General features: G+C 38.5%; 1 protein-coding gene across 1 annotated transcript in view; it reads left to right on the top strand.

Moving 5' to 3' along the window:
* The window catches only part of zgc:171482 (zinc finger protein), a 135,361-nt gene that overhangs the window by 88,851 nt on the left and 28,339 nt on the right, over positions 1–18,171 (top strand). The window contains exon 6 of the mRNA XM_067385523.1: positions 4,237–4,333. Within this exon, the coding sequence (XP_067241624.1) occupies positions 4,237–4,333 (97 nt within the window). The remainder of the gene's footprint in view (positions 1–4,236; positions 4,334–18,171) is intronic.

Here is an 18,171-nt window from a genome sequence, read left to right as displayed (position 1 = left end):
GTAATATTTATGAATTTTACTATGTACTTACCCATTTCATCTTGTCTGCTTTGCTCTTGCCAAGAGAGCCTGCCCACACTCTCTTCTCTGTGGATGTGGTTTTTGATTGATTTTATTGCTTGCTTGTCGCTGGAATCTTATCGCATGGAATGTAGTTAGGACACGGTGTTCATTTCCCAGGACTAACCAGGCTGAAAGACCAACTAAGACCAGCAACTGTTACAATATAAGCAGTTATTTCCAGCAGGGAATTATTCAGACTTCATCACAGTTCAGCTTAACTAATGATAATACTCTTGCATGCAATGCAGATCATATTTACGGATTTTCTGACCTACTTTTCAAAATGTTCTTATTTTTAATGAAAGAGAGTCACATTTTTGGCTTAGTTCTAATTTAATACTCAAATCCAGAGTAAAATAGCACTAGTTATCAAGTCTTTCTTTCTGTCTAATTTGGCACGTTTAATAATTTAGTGGAATTTTCCGAGTGCCTCATCTATTTGGTAGCAATTTCCTGGGCAAGAGAAGAGAAACTGATTGATGGCCTATTGTTGGAAATAAGTGTGACCTCTTTTCCCACAAGCCAGCAGTTAGGAGCAAACTTTAATCTTCTTCTAGTAAACATTCATCTCATACCCTGAGCCACATCTCCCTCTCCCTCTCTCTCTCTCTCTCTCTCGCTCTTTCTGTCTGTCTTTCTCAGTGGTTCTTTTGGCATCTCAGTCAGTTTAATTAACTGGGATTAGAAGCCACCACAGTGTCTTCCAAGGCTTGTTTATGAGTACCACACTAAGAGGTCATGAGGGGTCCTATGAAAGAAAATCCCATCACACAGAGCTTTTTAACAGAAACAAACATTCTGTAAAGCTACTTATGAAGTCTGAAGGCCAAGTTTTACATTTTTAATCAGTGAAAGAAGATTGCCCCAGTGTAGTCTTCAGCTACTGATAGAATATCCAGAATATCTTCAATTTTCAGTTAAATGCTAATTCTTAATTAAAAGACATAGTAAAGTAGCAAGAGTTTGGCAGAAACATAAATGGTTCTCAGACTAAAGAAGCCTGTAAAGTGTGTTTTATAAGGTCAGTTAAATTTGTATTGCAATATTTCTCAGTCATGCCATACATCCTAGTCTTATTAATAGCTTGCTATGAATAGTGTTTTGGATTCATTACACATATTTGCTGTCACCATATGTTTGGTGTACTGACACCACAAGCTGTCTGTGAACATGCATCACATCACTCTCAACTCACAGAAAGCATCCAGAAAGCTTCATTAGAATGTGTGTGTGTGTGTGTGTGTGTGTGTGTGTGTGTGTGTGTGTGTGTGTGTGTGTGTGTGTGTGTGTGTGTGTGTGTGTGTGTGTGTGTGTGTGTGTGTGTGTGTGTGTGTGTGCGCGCGCGCGTTTTTGTGACATCAGGACACAAATTTGGATAATGACATGGGTATGACATAGGTATTACAAGGAGTGGGTGACTTGTGAGGGCATTACCCCATGTCCCCATTTTTCAAAAGGCTTATAAATCATACAGAATGAGTTTTTTTGAGAAAGTAAAAATGTGCACAGTTTTTTGTGATGGGTAGGTTTAGGTGTAGTAGTAGTGTAGGGTGATAGAAAATACGGTTTGTACAGTATAAAAGCCCTTACACCTATAGAATGTCCCCCAATTCACAAATTGTGTGTGTGTGTGTGTGTGTGTATTTCAGTGATTAGGAAGTAAAGACCAAATTCCAAAATCAAAGGGATAGTTCACCCAAAAATTAAAATGACCGCATGATTTCCTCACCCTCAAGCCATCCTAGGTGTATATGATTTTGTTATTTCAGATGAATATGATCGGAGTTATATTAAATAATGTCCTGGCTCTTCCTAGCTTTATAATGGCAGTGAATAGAGGATGAGATTGGAAGCCCAAAAAGTGCAACCTTCCATTATAAAAGATATCCACACTGCTCTGGGGGGTTAATAAAAGCCTTCTGAAACAAAGTGATGCATTTGTGCAAGAAAAATATCCATATTTAAAACTTAAACAACTGGCTTGGCAGACGGCCGTATGCACGACGACTTGAGCCAAAAGAGTAACCCCTTTTCAAATAGGGCTGTGCAACAAACTCAAGCTCCTCTTCTCTTATATCGAAAACCTCTGACATTTCTCTGTAAGAAGTTTTAGACTTCTAATTCGTGACCGGTGTTTTATTTTGCTCTCTCCTCTGCACTTCCATATTCGTCAATTCGTCATGTGTAAGGTTAGCGTTCACTCTTTCGACGTAAATTGTTGTGTACGGCCATCTGTTGGAATTGTTTTTGTTTTTAAAGTTTTAAATATGGATATTTTTCTTACACAAATGCATCGCTTCACTTTAGAAGGCCTTTATTAACCCTCCAGAGCCGTGTGGATATCTTTTATGATGGATGGTTGCACTTTTTGGGCTTTAAAATCTCATCCGTACTGCCATTATAAGTTTGGGAGAGCTAGGACATTATTTAATATAACTCTGATTGTATTAATCTGAAAGAAGAAAGTCATATACACCCAGGATGGCTTGAGGGTGAGTAAATCATGGGGTAATTATAATTTTTGGGTGAACTATCCCTTTCATATTTTAAAAGAAAGTACTAAAACGCTACTGGAAGTCATAATGTTTTGTCCTTAAGCTAATATGGAGGAAAATCAATACGCTGACAAAACACTGGCAATAAAAAAATGTGAATAAAGTCTAGATGCTCTTGATAAAGCCACTTTAAATGGCATAATTCATCAAAGATTAAAGCAGGTATCAAAGCTAGGAGAGCACTCAGCATTTTTCTCAGAATTTCCTCACACCTGGTAAGACTAAAGAGTAAGGACAACTATTCATTTGACTAGTCTTCTTTTGTAATTACCCTGTTTCAGACACTGATGGAAGCAAATTGTTGGAAATTGGTGTCTTATGAATTTGCAGAGTACCGAATAAAGAAATAACAGATGAGAGGCTGAGCATTACAGTGTTTTTACCATATTTAAGAGGTGTTCTAGTCCCCTTAAAATGGTAAGATCACAAATTAAAGCCTGACAGAAGTCTTTTTTTTTTTTTCAAACCATGCAACTTTTTAAAATAATTATATCAGTTGTGTTGATAAATCTGTTTACAGTGAATTTTCAACATTATTGTTCCTGAGTAAAAATTGACTCAGCACAAAACTTTTCATGCAGCTTTACAGTGCTGTGACAATGTGAATAGGTCTACTATAATGCTGCATGGATACTGTTAATATTGTTGCCAAAATATGTCTCACTCTAAGCTGTTTACAGTTTCCAAGCAACGTAGCAACATTCCACATTACTAAACAATAACATTTTCAGTCACAAGTATGCATTCAGAGCTTTATATTATGCAGCTCATCGAAAACATAACCATACAAGTACTATGTACCAATGCAGAAAATGGATTCAAAAATAAGGAAGCTTGACTAATTAATATACTAATTATATATATTTTTACACATGTATGTAATCACCTTACCTGAACTGAGAACAAGTTCTGTTTTTAGAGCTTGTGGTGTGACAGCGATATAATGTGAAGGGTGTGAAAAGCCTATGTTTGAACAGATCGAGGAACAGACAATACTGTCATCAAAAATAACTCTGCAGATGTCTGAGAGAAATATTGCCCAGAAAGAGCACACATGGTCTCTCCACATGTAATGAATGAGCCTCTATGCATTTCTGTTCTACATCTTTCTCCTGTTCTTCACATCCGTCTATTTTTGGTCTGACGTTGTTCGTTATTTGTGGTACCACCTGCAAAGCCTTTAATTAGCTCACATCTGCTTCACTCCCTCCCGACTGATGCACTTGGCGCCCCTCCACTCTAAAAGACCGTAACCCCCCAAATCAAAAGGCCATCAAGGCAAAAGCAAGCTAAAATCGCTAATACTTCTGATTCCATGAAGACTGCAGAATGAGATGCCATATTAGAAGCTGGTGCATTTTCATCTGACACACAGAATGGAGTCTTCAAACAAAACCGTCGTCAGTTCAAGAGAAGCAAAACAACAGGGATTAAATATAGATTTATGTGTTCTTTGTCAGCTAAGGCAATCTTAAAAACAAAAAGCAATCAATAATGCTCAAAAGAGAATGAGAAAAAGGACAAAACAATTTTAAGAGTGTTTCAGCAGGGACATGTTTCCGTTCTGCTTTCAAGTTGAAATCTGTTTTTTTTTTTTTTTTTTTGCTTTGTGTTGCAGGTCTGCGCCGGAGTTACTCATGCAGCGTTTGCAAAGTGGTCCTGAACTCCATCGAGCAGTATCATGCACATCTCCAGGGCTCCAAACACCAAAACAAGTCAGTGTGAATTTTCTGTCCTAAATGATTCCTTCACATCCCTCCAAGTTTACACCTGGTATTAAGATGCGTTTTGGTGATCAGATCACGAGGAAGACACTTTCTCATTTACACTTGGTGTTTTAATCTGTCTCTTTTGTCCTCTTATAACCACTTCTGTCCTGATTTATTTGAGGGGAGGGGTTTATGGCCGGGTAAATGCATGGGCTTTTTCAGATCTTTCGATCTAATGGTTGAAAAATAGGCTTGCTCAATTTACATATGAATACAAAAGGATATTATGAAAAAACATACAAAGAGCAGGAGTTTTCGTTTCCGCTCTCATAGCTGCAAGACTACGTCGAACTCGATGAGTGCGTGTTAGAAATAAGGGATGGTGAGAGAGCATTGTGCTTGGTACATTTTTCTTCTTCAAATGAAACTTAGGTCTTCAGCTGACAAATGCTGTGTCTGATTTCATTTAATTTCGAAGGCTGCGTCCTCAAAAGGATGAATCCTGTGAAGGATGCGGTATATGGAGTGTCCTTAGTCAGAATTAAACGAGACATCCTTTGTAAGACACACAGGCAGGAAAGGAAACAGGAAGTATATCGTTGCTGTGCCAATGCACTCACAGCAGCCGTTGCGCTCTCAGCAAATGAATGAAAATTATTAATACATTTGTATGTAATTTGAAAAGGAAATGTATTTACTTGTTTTATTTTGGTTAATGCTTGAGGAGCTGGCTTATGTACAACAGATATCTGTTACAGAGACAAAGGAGGAGGATATTAGGAAGAACAAAGTTTTAAACAAAAACAAGCTTGAAACTACTTACATTTAAACACATCTTCGCTTGTACATTTGTCGACGGCGCCATTTATTTATTTATTTTTTTCAAATAAATGACGGTTGTTAACAGCGATGCAAAGAATTGTGGGCTATCTGCAGCAGCGAAGGATACACCTCATGCATCCTCCGAATTCCTGTGAAAGAAGGACGCATTCCAAGGAGAGTCCTACTTACTTTTCTGAAATGATACAGCCTCAATGACGTATGCAACCTTCGAATGCGACCTCCAAAAGGGCGCAGCCTTTGGAATGAGACACAGCTAAAGTTTAAATCCTATCTAGCTAGAGTGCTTCCCATAATGTTTACGTGTTAAGGCCAGAACACACCAAGCCGACGCCGATGAACTAGTGGCGACGAAAGCAGACTGCGGGGTTGGCTCACGTCGGCAGCATCTGTGTCCAAAGTTGCCCTGCCACACCATACCGACGCTAAACAGCCGACGGCCAAGCAGTTCTGCACCTGCGTGATATGAAATGCCTTTCCGAAACAGCAGGTGGCAGTAGCTGAACAGCCAATCATAATGATCATATGGCCCGACGAGGTCCAACGCCGATTCAACATGTCGAATCGGCCGAAACAAAGCCGACGAGGACCAACTTCAGCCGACGGTGCGAAACACACGAGGAATCTTAGTCAGCCGACGAAGAAAAACTGCCTGACGGCCGACCGTCCGCTTGGTGTGTTCCTGCCTTTAGGTCACTAGGTGGAGAGTAGAGGTGTAAACCAGGTGTAAACAGGGCCCAAGAGACTGCTCTCTGATAGCCAATAGTGTAAAAGTTATCATTAAGAGTTATCAGTAATTTTTTAAGCGTCAATTTTATCTCAGATGTTCCTACTAACATTCCCTAGAAGAAACAGACAAATGAGACTATAAACAAATGAATAAAATTTAATTTCTTACTTTAGATTCTGCACATCACATTTTGACAAATCTAAGCACAGATTGTGGCATTGTTATTAAAACATCTTCTGAAGCTCTAAAGGAGGCACATGTAAAATTACTAGGGTCGTTTTCTCAGGAGAAAGCAGAAAACTGAACTTTTAATCTTGAACTTTTACTCATCAAATAATCTTGAAAAAAAGAAAGAAAAAAGAAACATACAACGGTTTCCACAATATTCTTAAGCAGCACAACTGTTTTCGATAAAGGTTTAACAATCGTGTCACATATATTGTAATACAAAAATGAAACAATAACGAAACAAAAATTAAACAGATGCTTAAAAAATTAATGATAACTCTTAATGATAACTTTAACTCTATTGGCTATCAAAAGAGCAGTCTCTTGGGCCCTGTTTACACCTGGTATTAAGATGCGTTTTGGTCGGTCATATCACAAGAGTACAATGCTAAATAAATAGTGACAATATGTATTGTGTATAGTTCACACAAAATGAAAAGTTTGAGAGTTTTAGTGTCAGTACTACATTGAACTACTATACTGTATATAATGTATAGTAATTGTCACAGTCACCTCTGTTTGGACTCTGTTTTCATTTGCACTGTTTTCCCTTCCTTGTTTGTTGTCATGGTTTCTGAGTTGAGTCTTCATCAGCTGTGCATCGTAAATCACCTTCATTTGCACCTGTATTTAAGTTCCCTTGTTTCTGTTCATTGTTGTTGGGTCTTCTTTATGTTTAGATGTGTGTTACGTTCCTCTCTCTCTGTGGATTTATTAAAGACTACCTTGTATTTGCGGGAGTTATACCAGCACAATCCGTGACAGAAGACTCGACCTAGATGTGATGCACATTAAATTGAGTTTCTCGTGTTTTTTTGTTTAGTTTTTTTTTTTTTTTTTTTTTCCTGTTTTTTGGAATCACCTTTTTCACCATGGACGATCCTTCAATTTCTTGTTCCTAGCCCATCTCACCATCTACCTAGACAACTGCTTATGCTCGTTCCTACATGCCGGCCTGAACACTGCCACCAAGCTGCAGTTGTCCATGGAGGGACCTCGAGGGAGCTTCGCTGATTATGTGGCGTGGGTGCTGGTATCCTGTGGCTCTGCGCTAACCGTCGGACCACTGGATGATGATACCAGCCCCACTCCTAGCCCAGTGCCCGACCAGAGATGATCCCGCTGCGAGGAGCGACAGTTTGAGCCCACCGCAGATCAAGAGCCTTTCTTCGCTGTGATGTTTCAGCCCGTGCCTAGAGGAGCGATCAAGCCTGAGCTAGCCATGTCTGACCAGGTGTGCGAGCCGTGGAGTACGAGGGGATGGAAGTGAGCCCCTCCCGTGACTGAGAGTGAGTCCTGGCTGGATTTAATGGACTGTTTAGTGTTTGGAGAGAATCCTCATCATTATCGTCTGACCTGCTGACCCTGCCCTACCTCCCTCTACCACCACCTCTCCAAGCCACTACTAATGACTTTGTTTTCTCAGTCTTTCTCTGTCTCTTACAAGCCCTTCTTCAGTCCCCAGCCACTCCTGCCACCCAGTCATCTCTGCCTCCCATCAGCCACTCAGCTACAACACCGCCTCCTCTCAGTAGCATGGTTATACATCGTGCCTGCTGTGAGCCACCTCCTCCTGGGCGTAGGGAGTCTGTGGCTATACCTTCAGTCTCAGAATGCTCCGGTCCACCTCGACCCGTTACCCTGGCTCCTGCAACTGCGCTTCTTCCTCCCTCCTCTCCAGCAAGGCCCATCGGGCATTCGGCCTCACTGGGATCCCTCACCAAGGCCTTATTTCTGCACTTCATTGGCTCTCTGGCTACGCAGTGGGCTCCACCTCCTACGTTGCTGTTGCTTCCAGTCATCCCTATGGTACCGTTTGGACTCCATCCTCCATGGCTCCTCCCTCCAGCAATGCCACCGTGGAGTTCTGGCTGTGGCCTGGGTCACCACCTGCCTGTCTCTGCTCAGGGCCATTCACTGGATAACTCCACCTGCACCACCCTGGACTTTTTGTTCAATTCATTTCCTGGACTCTTGTCCTGAGCCGTATTTAAGTTCCCTTGTTTCTGTTCATTATTGTTGGGTCTTGTTTATGTTTGGATGTGTTGCGTTCCTCTCTGTGGATTTATTAAAGACTGCCTTGTATTTATCTTTGTGTTTGCATGAGTTATACCAGCACAATCCGTGACAATGTAATGGGGGAATATTTGTGGGTCCTGATAATGCCAAATGTGGCTATTTTTATTTTTTTTTTTCTGTATTTTCAGCTTCAGAATCATGCATATCCTTATTCTGGTATAAACATTGTCCTGTGACTTGAGTTACCAGCACCAAGTCCAAGCTTTTAATCAGCAGCTAATTTGTTAACTTTTTACCAAACATCTTGTAGTATCGCAATAATCTTGTATCGTGATTTCAGTATTGTGATATTGAATATCGACTTTCTGGAATGAAAATGTCTACCTCAAACTGTAGCTTCGAATTATAAAATCATTAGGAAATCTGACCCTGGACACAGAACCAGTCATAAGGGTCAAATTCATCGTATGAAAGCTGACAAATCTTTCCACTGATGTATGGTTTGTTAGGATATATTTGGTCGAGATGCAACTATTCAATTATTAAATCGAAATATTGAGATAATCGCCTTTAAAACCCTTAAGGATTTTTTGTTTAGTTTTTTTCTCTCTCTGAGTGACACACAAAAGTACAGACTCATAACTCCAAAACTATAGCAAGGAGAATCAAAAGGTAGGTATCATTTGATAGAACATTGATTATATTACAATTGGACATTTTCATGCTGAGAAACTGCTGAGAAAAGACAAATATACATAATTTTTATTATAATTGTACATATCTTTCTTATTTCACATGGAATAATTCAGGAAGGCAATAAGATAGGATAAAATTATTTTATTTATTTATCTCCTACATGTAAGCTGCATCTGGATCAAATTTTGTGGGGATAGCATAAAGTAATCAAAAGTTACAGCATTTGGAACCAAGGTAGCCTTTTTGTTTAGCCCTTGACGCCCCCTAATAGGCATTTTTAAAATCGTTATTCCATGAGGAATATCCTGTGATCAATGCAAGGGATTATGTTGATTTTGGACTCATTTTAATCATGAGAATCTGCTTTGATCTATAATGATCTATGATCTGTGCATGTTTCATGGAGTTATTATTAAAAATGCCACTTGAAATCTACATATGTTTTTATTTTATGTATACATTTGTTTTTAGTTAAATTATGAAAAATTTGTTTTCTATTTATCAGGAAATAATTCAGCACTTACAGTTAATTGAATTGTTAATTGTCTACATGCATTGTACAGTTCAGACTTTAAGTTTTCAAATGACACCTATTCAAGGCAGTATAGTTTTTGAAATATGATTATTAATTGTTTCGATGCTAGGTGGCGCCGGCGGGCGGTACACTCTGGTTTATAAGGGACTTATATACCAGATAGATATATACCAGGGGCTTTTAGCCAAATATGTTACATCACTCCGTGATCACAATGGGTTATGTTGTTTTTGGGCTCATTTTAATTGTAAGAATCTGCTTTAAATGGTGATGTAATGATTTACGATCTATGATCTGTGCAATTTTCATGAAGTTGTGAGCAAAAACGCCATGAGAAATTTACATATGTTTCAATTATCACCTGTACACTGATTTTCTTGTAAACTCAATTTGTGCAGACTCATTAGAGGGTGAAAATAATGCAACTGGAGAATGTTGAAGGCATGGTCTGAATGTGTAAAGTCTCTGATTTTGAATTCAAAAAGAATTATTGTGCTACCTACTTGGTTTCTGTTACTATTGGCTCTTAAAGCAAGAAACGCAAACGCATATTACTTACAAAAATAAATTTTTGATATATTTACAGTAGAAAATTTACAAAATATCTTCATGGAACAAGATCTTTACTTAATATCCTAATGATTTTTGTCATTTAAAAAAATCAATTATTTTGACCCATACAATGTATTGTTGGCTATTGCTACAAATATACCCGTGAGACTTATGACTGGTTTTGTGGTCCAGGCTCACAAATTATTAAATTCTGCTTTTACCAGGTTGTGATAAACTAATGGCCATTACTGTTCCTTTTTTTTTTTTTTTTTTTTAAGGCCTGAACTTCCTGATTGAATAGAAAATTCTACTATGGTGTCCATCAGTGTGGTCTTTCATCCTTTCATCATCACACTTTCATCCTACTTTTGAAGTCTCTCTCTTTTCATCCATCATGTCTTCTCTGAAATCAGATTATCAGTCATATTTCTTATGCACTGCTTCTGTCATCAACGGGGGCATCACTGTTCCCAGTTATCACAGCCGCTCAGGTCTGTTGCCTCCTGTTGTGTTCAATAGAAATCACTGTGATACAGACATAACTTCCCACTTTGCACAGTCGAATCATGCAGGATGCTGTTACGTGTGCTGGTGACCGGTGGGATGTTTTTGATTAAAACGCTCTCACTTAAGGCTGCAATATTAAAACATCAATTTCTCAGTATTTCTTTGAACTCAGAGCATTGCTCCCTACTAAGAACAATGGTTTGCTGGCTTCCCCATTAGCCTTCTTAAAGTCCACCCAAAAACAAACATGCTGTTATTTCACCCTCATGTCGTTCAAAACCCATAAGCGTTTATTTATTTATTTATTTTTCCTTTCAAAAAAGGAGAGGTTCTGAAGAAACTTTGTGCAGGTTGTTTCCATAACCATGTCTGTCAGACTCCAAAAAGAATATAAAAAAAATAATAATAAAATGGTCTCAATGCACATCAGTGATTTTAAACATCATTTGTTCTTGTGACAAAATGTCATTGACAGCAAATCAAAAGCTGTATGGATTACTTTTTTTTTTTTTTTTTTTTTGCATTTTTGCAATACACAGCAAAATCACCAGAGTTAAACCAACTCTGCTTGGAGTGCATATGGTCCTTCTCTGAATAGTGTTAAAGAAACACTGAAGCAGGGTTAAAGTTAGTGAGATAATTAAGCAATTAATTGATGATTGAGTGTTAGTGATGAACACCTGCTGTTAACAATCAGAATCAATGAAGAAAAGAGAAACATAAGAAATTTAACTGACTTCAGCCACAGTCTTAAATGAAGTCACCTGAAGATAAAATATATTATGGCCCGGTTTCACACACAGGGCTTAGCCTAATGCCAAGTTTAGACTACAGGATTTTAAGCCCGATTTAAGCCCAATTTGCAGGTTGGGCTATGATCGGGGAAAAATCAGCTGGTAATCAGCGTTCGCCAATCTTTATGTGTGAACTACTCAACGACGCATCAAAGAGGCTCACTGACACGTCGCCCACACCTCGCTGATGCCAGACAAATATCTATCATGCTAAATTTCTGGAGATTGTTGTGTTGTGACCCAACAGCCAATGAAATATACACTGATGTCTATGGAAGCAGCAATAAAAATCCATTCAAATATAATTTGCCGACGTTTATTCATATCAGATACACACTGTGCAAGTAACTATAAAGCTCACTCACTCTATTGTTCTCCCAGTTCACCGGCCACATGTATTTCAGGACAAATGGATGAATTCACATTATATATTAAGATCAAGGTCATTGTATAGGTTTTTAAATGACAAAATACTCACTTGCACATATTTGAGAATCAGAGTATCAGATAGTTGATGACATGATGAGAAAAGCAATACATCTGTCATACAGTGTGTCGCGGTGTGTCACGTGACAACCATGACGCGTCGTCATGGAAACTCTGGGAGGTCAGCCAGAATGTTTTAAAGTAACACTGAAGCAGAGTTAAAGTTAATGAGATAATTAAGCGATTAATTAAGTGATGAATGAGCATTAGTGATGAACATCAGCTGTTAATAAGCAGAATCACTGAAGAAAAGATAATCCTCCTCTGCTGAGATCTTGAGAGATATACCCTCAGTTTCACAGAAGAGGCTTAAGCTAGCCCTAGACTAAAATGCGTGTTTGAGCTGTTTTAACTGAAACAACTTGTATTGACATATCTTAAAATATGTTAGTGCGTTTAGTCTTAAGATGCTTATGATAACAAGAAGGTTTTTTTTTTTTTTTTTTTTACCAAGTTTACATTTATAAAAGATATTTAAATATCCTAATTGAACGAAGACCTAATCCTGCCTTAAAGGTGCTAAAGAGCATTTTTGCAATATTACTTGAAACTGTCTTTACTAACAGATAAAAGACTATTTATTAGGTGCACTGAAAGTAATAATATTAATATACATCATCTGTGCACGAGGTAGGGCCTTAAAAACATCAGCCAATCGCGTAAACGATTGGCCCTCTGGCTTGTCAATCACTGCCGTGACGTTCCTTGTGAGAGACGAGCGCGGCTGTGCGCTCCAGTAACTTTCCACACTCCACAGGCGCTGCATGCAATGTTTTTGTCCGGAGACACGAGTAACAACTGCAGATTATGAGTTACCTGCGGTGAGTCCGACATAATGAATCCGAAAAACACGACACTCGTGTTCCAAAACTCGTGCGCGATTTTTGGGAGGCGTTCTTTTGAAGTGAGCTGTGAAGGAGGGGGGTTGTTCTTACGCATGCGCTCATTTCAAAAACTCAGTAACAGTCTTTGGATTCTCAGTCGACGAAAAAATCCTCTCTATCACCTTTAAGCCAAGTTTACACTACAGGGCTATAAACATCGCCAGATTGCTGTGCTGTTCAGACTACATGACTACTGTGGAGTCTTGAAGGCGTTGCGGTGTTCACACTACATGACACTACGTAAATGATCAGCAACAGGAGGATACACACTGCACGAGCTGACAACAACTCTGTCACCCAATGACTTTATTTGAAAATGGATGTTGGGAGGAAATTAAATTAAATGTTGAATTAAATTAATTTTAATTAAAATTAAAATAACCCTTTCACACATAAGTTTAACACTATTTAGAGAGGGACCATATACTCCAAGCAGAGTTGATCATTTGTTTTTTAAAAAATGGTTTATAAATAGTAGAATTTCTTTTTTCTTTTTTTTAAGTAGAAGAGTATATATAGTTTGTGTAGTATAAAAAACACCTCAGTTTTATTCAGAGGCCCAAATGAGCAAAAATATGCAATTTGGTAAAATTAAATTCTGATAGCTTGTAATGAAAATTAGATTTTTATTACAGTATAAAAGACTACTTGCAAATAAATATCAGTTGTTACTTTATATCTCCTAATAATGTCTTAGTAAGGTATTAAAATGCTTTTATAATCAAAGCACTGTAGTTTTAATTTTGGGCATAACAGTTCAGTCTATTACGTGTTCATCTTGAAATATTACTAACAATATAAAAGTTATTCTTACGTTTACTTGATAAAAATCAGTAGAGATTTCACAGTAAAAAGACAGGTGTACCATGACCTGAAGGTGGATGATTTACAAAGGTCTTTTACTTGCTAAAAAAGTATGAAGTATCAGTCAGACAACAGAAGGCATGTAGAAGATTGTGTACAACTGATTTTTCAGCAAAGTTTTGATCATGTTAATAATTTAGAGGCCTTAGGAATGTATGTATCAAATATAATACATTGAGCTTTATATAGGGTTAACCAGCTTAACAAGCAATACTTTTTGTCAATCAGCTTCACCAGTCAGATCAGCATCTAGATCAGCCTGAACCAGCAGGGAAACTCATGTTGATTATTTAAGCAGGTTCAAATAACATGATGTTTTCTATTCAGATCGAGGTGGGTAAACATTGCCACCTGTGAGCACTTAGAAACAATTAAAGTCACTTCTTGTTTCCGTCTGGCAGAGCCCTCTGTGCGTCAGGCAGCAGTGTTTAGTTGATCTGCCGCCCCGTTTGCCTCCAAATCCACCCAATTGCCTCTGGCAGGACATGCCCATCAACCTTGTAATGAAATTAAATAACAATAATTTAGGACAAGAAAGTGAAGTGAGAATAAGCGAAAGAGAGGAAGTACAGCTCCCGCTGTTTGTCCAATCACACACACGGTTGAAAGAAATGAACCCTCCTTCATAAGAGGAACTGTCAGGTTTTGAGCCTGTGGTGAAGGTGCTTTTTCATCGTCTTCGTTTTGAGGCAGCTGGCCTGCTTCGGCAAGCAACGTGAGTCGACTACAGCCGCTTCCAACAGCCCCTAATTGCTTTTCACAATAAACCAATTGATTAACATGCCAACAGAGCCTGGGTTGGGCAGGAGGACTCCAGCTGAAATCCAAATCACTACTATTTTACAATCATTAATTGTAATTAGAGCTACATCCTCTCTTACGAGGAATCACTGACAGCCAGGAAGAGTATTGATTAAAGAGGATGTTTCCTATCTTGTCGCTGCAGCAGGTCCCTTCGTATTTTGATTAAGCGGAGGAAAAGTTCATGTAAAGGCCTGTTTTGCATTAAAACAGCAAAAAGGAGAGCGTTTTTTTTTTTTTTTTTCTTGTTACCCCCCTGCAGTACATCAGCGCTCAGGATGCTGTTGTGGGAGGACAGCATTTCCGATCTGTGCCAAACACAAATGGCTTCCTGCTACATACATATTAACTTTCTTTGTTGAAATCTAACCACTTTTGTCCTCAGCAGTTAACATGCCTTGCCAACCTGCATTAAGCACTGAATACAAACCTTAACAAATAAAGAATATTTAACTGAGCATTCAATACTTACAGTTTCTCACTTCCGCCAATATGGATGAATGATTTTGATCGTCACACTGTATGACATCAGATTTTCTGTCCAATCAAATGCTCTCTAGAATCTGAAGCATCCCGCCCCCAAATGTTGTCAAACAATGACAATAAAAAGAACTTGAACTTGAAATAGAAGCTGAAGCGGTGACTAAAATCGGTACACTATATAGGGGACAGGGGGCAATTCAGACAGTGTAAATATGCTTTCCAATGGGGTGAATGAAGTCTGCACAGGATACTATATTTTAAAGCAATTTGGAGGAGATTGGGAGGAGAAAGGATTAGAGATTAGGAGGAAACTGCGGTTTTACCGAGCTCAACGGCTCTGGCCGAGCTGTGATATAAACGAAACACTATTGGTTACTTCAAAAAAGGGGAGTTGTTCGATATGTCCCGCCCTGTCTTCCTGTTCCAGTGGAAATTATGTCAACACATTGAATAATGCTGCACGTTTCAAGGAACTTCATTGAGCCTTTAATATTTCCATGTCCATTAACCGACTTATTTATTATAAAATGTATTTATTTATTTATATTAAAATATTTAGAATAATTTATTTGTTTAGAGTATTTAAATCAAACTACATCCAAGCAAGTTGAAGAAATAACCAAATGTCTAATTTATTCCTTGAATGTTCTTAATATGTCCTTTCTCTCTCATAATCTCTATGCTGCATTTTCTTTCTTTTTGTGGGGCAAAAAAAATTGCTAATGTTTGTTTATCACCAGTCTTAACTGATTTAAACTTTTGAGTAGCATCTATTATGTTTTATAATCCTAGCATCCATTGTTTTTCAGATTAAGGACATATAAAGTACACTTAGATAAACACACACAAGGCATCACAGGGGCCGTTCCCTCTCATGCTGGTAAACACTCACTTATACAGTGCAGAGGCCCTTCCTTCTTGTACGGATACTCAACAGATGGGGAAAAAGGGGTGTGATATCTGCTAGGATGGCTAGGTTCCATCATGTAGGGCAGCAGCCAATTTTTTTTCATTTCTTTTTTTTTTTCTTTCATTTTGATTATTAAATTGCCAGCATGCTGGGAGATACTGTCCCCAAAGGATAGTAGTGAACATTAGCATATAGTCTGAACTGTTACGGTGTTTTGGTAAAGTGCATAGTTTAGGTTTTACATAGTTTACCTACAGATGTCATCATTCATCTTCAATTGCTCACCCTCATGGTGTTTGAGACCTTTATGATTTTCTTTTTTTTCTAGGAAACACAATAGATGTCCAAACTGCTCTCCATACAAATAAAGTGGACAATGATATACACTGCTAAAAAAGTCCTTTAAAATACCATAAAAGTTGTTCCATATAGAATAGATTAGATTCAACATTATTGTCATTGTACAGAGCCAGTGAAATGTTGTTAGGACCTAAATTATAACATCTCTCTTGCTATCTTAATTAACTTGCTTCATTTATTTCAATCTTTAATGCCGTATTTGAAATCTTAATTAACCTTTATTATAAAAAAAACACAACATATGTTAATTTCTTCTTTGTTTTGAACCTGAAGGCTACAAATTTGAGCCATAAAGTCAGAAAGAAAAAGAAAAAAATAAACAAATGCAACTGTAAGATAAACCTGTTTGTGTCTGATGTATTGTTTTTTTGTTTTGTTTTTTTAGCAATTTATAGCATGATTCATTGACTGCAGTATCCATGTACTGGATGCCTAAAACTTTGAACTTGAACTTTAAAGTTAATTTGGTCTTATTTTAAGCATGATGCATCTTTAGGGAAAGAAAGTTATGTGAACTGTATATTCATAATTAGTTGCAAATCTTTTATTTTAATAATTAAACACAACAATGAGCTTGACATATGCTTATGACGTCACAATTGTTGTGGCTGAGAGTATAAAAAGGCACCTTTGAAATACGTCATCCACTTCTTCTCTGAAGGAGACGTGCAGGAATACCTGAAGCAAAGGGATGCAGCGTCTTGGTCCCCTTCTCAAGGAACCATGGTTACATACATAACCTGAGACATTCCCTACCTAGAGGGTGCTATGTGGAATGGTATACCCACGCCATCATGCTGGAGGGATGAGTGCCTTATTGGCTGAGTTAAGACAAAGACTCAACGGAATCCTCACACCTGCACCAGCAAGATGATCATAGACCGGAGCTTCTCAAGAACATAGGCCTCAACAGGAGAGAGGAAGCCTAACTATGTTCTCTTATTCAGGCCAGCATCCAAGGAGGCTCACAGAGAGACTATCGTTCAAAGCTAATTGGCCCGCGAAGCTCTGTGTTAGATTAAAATCTCAATAATAGGTAATATATTTGTAATTCCAGTCATGAGATAAGAAACAGGCGCCTCAACCCCTGTGATGTGTGGCAGCAGCAGCGCGAGATCTCGGGAGAATGACCAAGCAGACACAGATCAAGTGTGGTACAAAGCATTCTCAGATTTATTCAGGAAGAAGGGTCATATTTATAGACATAGGTTAAACAACAATCTCCAAGAAGGCTTGAGCATCCAATCATACGACTTACCATGTAAACCTTACCATGTATGGCATTTCACAAAATATAATGACAAATAAGAAATGTATGTGCGTAAATGTGTGTGTGTCTTCAACTTCTGGTTACGTGTGAGAGTGTCAGTGTGTCCAAGGACTACTACTTGTTGTTTTGTCTAGATAGGCACATGAGCTGCACAATGGAAAAATCCCAAGACACAGAGAAAGTCAGAAAGTGAAGCCCAAGAAATAAAAAAATATTTAACATATAAAAGTGGAGGCCTTAATACAACTCTTGAAATGAAAGGCAGCCTAGCAACACTCCACACTAATGTCAGTAGCCAAGGAGACTCCCAGAAAGCCTAACAACTTAGCATACTACCCTTCCACTTAGCCAAGCTCTAGGAGCAGAGGCCTCAACATGACAACTCTTTAAAATGAGAGGAGGTCTAACTACGGCCCACACTCAGATTTACATGTTAAGCTAAACGCGCGTCTAGTAATCCTGTGGTGCGAATCAAGCGTATAGCGCTGCGTGAATCGGCCGTTGACGCGCGAATGGAGCGTTCACACGCCTGAAGCTTGAATTGAGCGTCTGACGCCCTAGTTGAAAAATCTGAACTTTGGCTAAAATTTGCGGCGTGTTAACCAATCAGGGACTTTGCTTTGGTAACGTGTTTATTACGTGATCAGCGGTGGAGACCAATACAAAGATAAGACTCTGTGTGTGTCATCATATTTTATCGAGACAGGAATAAAAAGGACCTTGCCTGGAAGAGGATAAGCGAAGAAATCTGACAATCTGGTTAGTTGTAAAATGCTTTGCATGATTTTAGCCGTTGATCATAGCCCACCTGCTTGCTAGCAAAAGCCGGCCAGCATAACAGAGTTAAATTGCCGCTACTAGTTTCCAACTGACAAGATGATGTGT

This window comes from Chanodichthys erythropterus, chromosome 5 (genome assembly GCF_024489055.1).
Source record: "Chanodichthys erythropterus isolate Z2021 chromosome 5, ASM2448905v1, whole genome shotgun sequence".
NCBI lineage: Eukaryota > Metazoa > Chordata > Actinopteri > Cypriniformes > Xenocyprididae > Chanodichthys > Chanodichthys erythropterus.
This window is presented reverse-complemented; position numbering and strand designations above follow the sequence as displayed.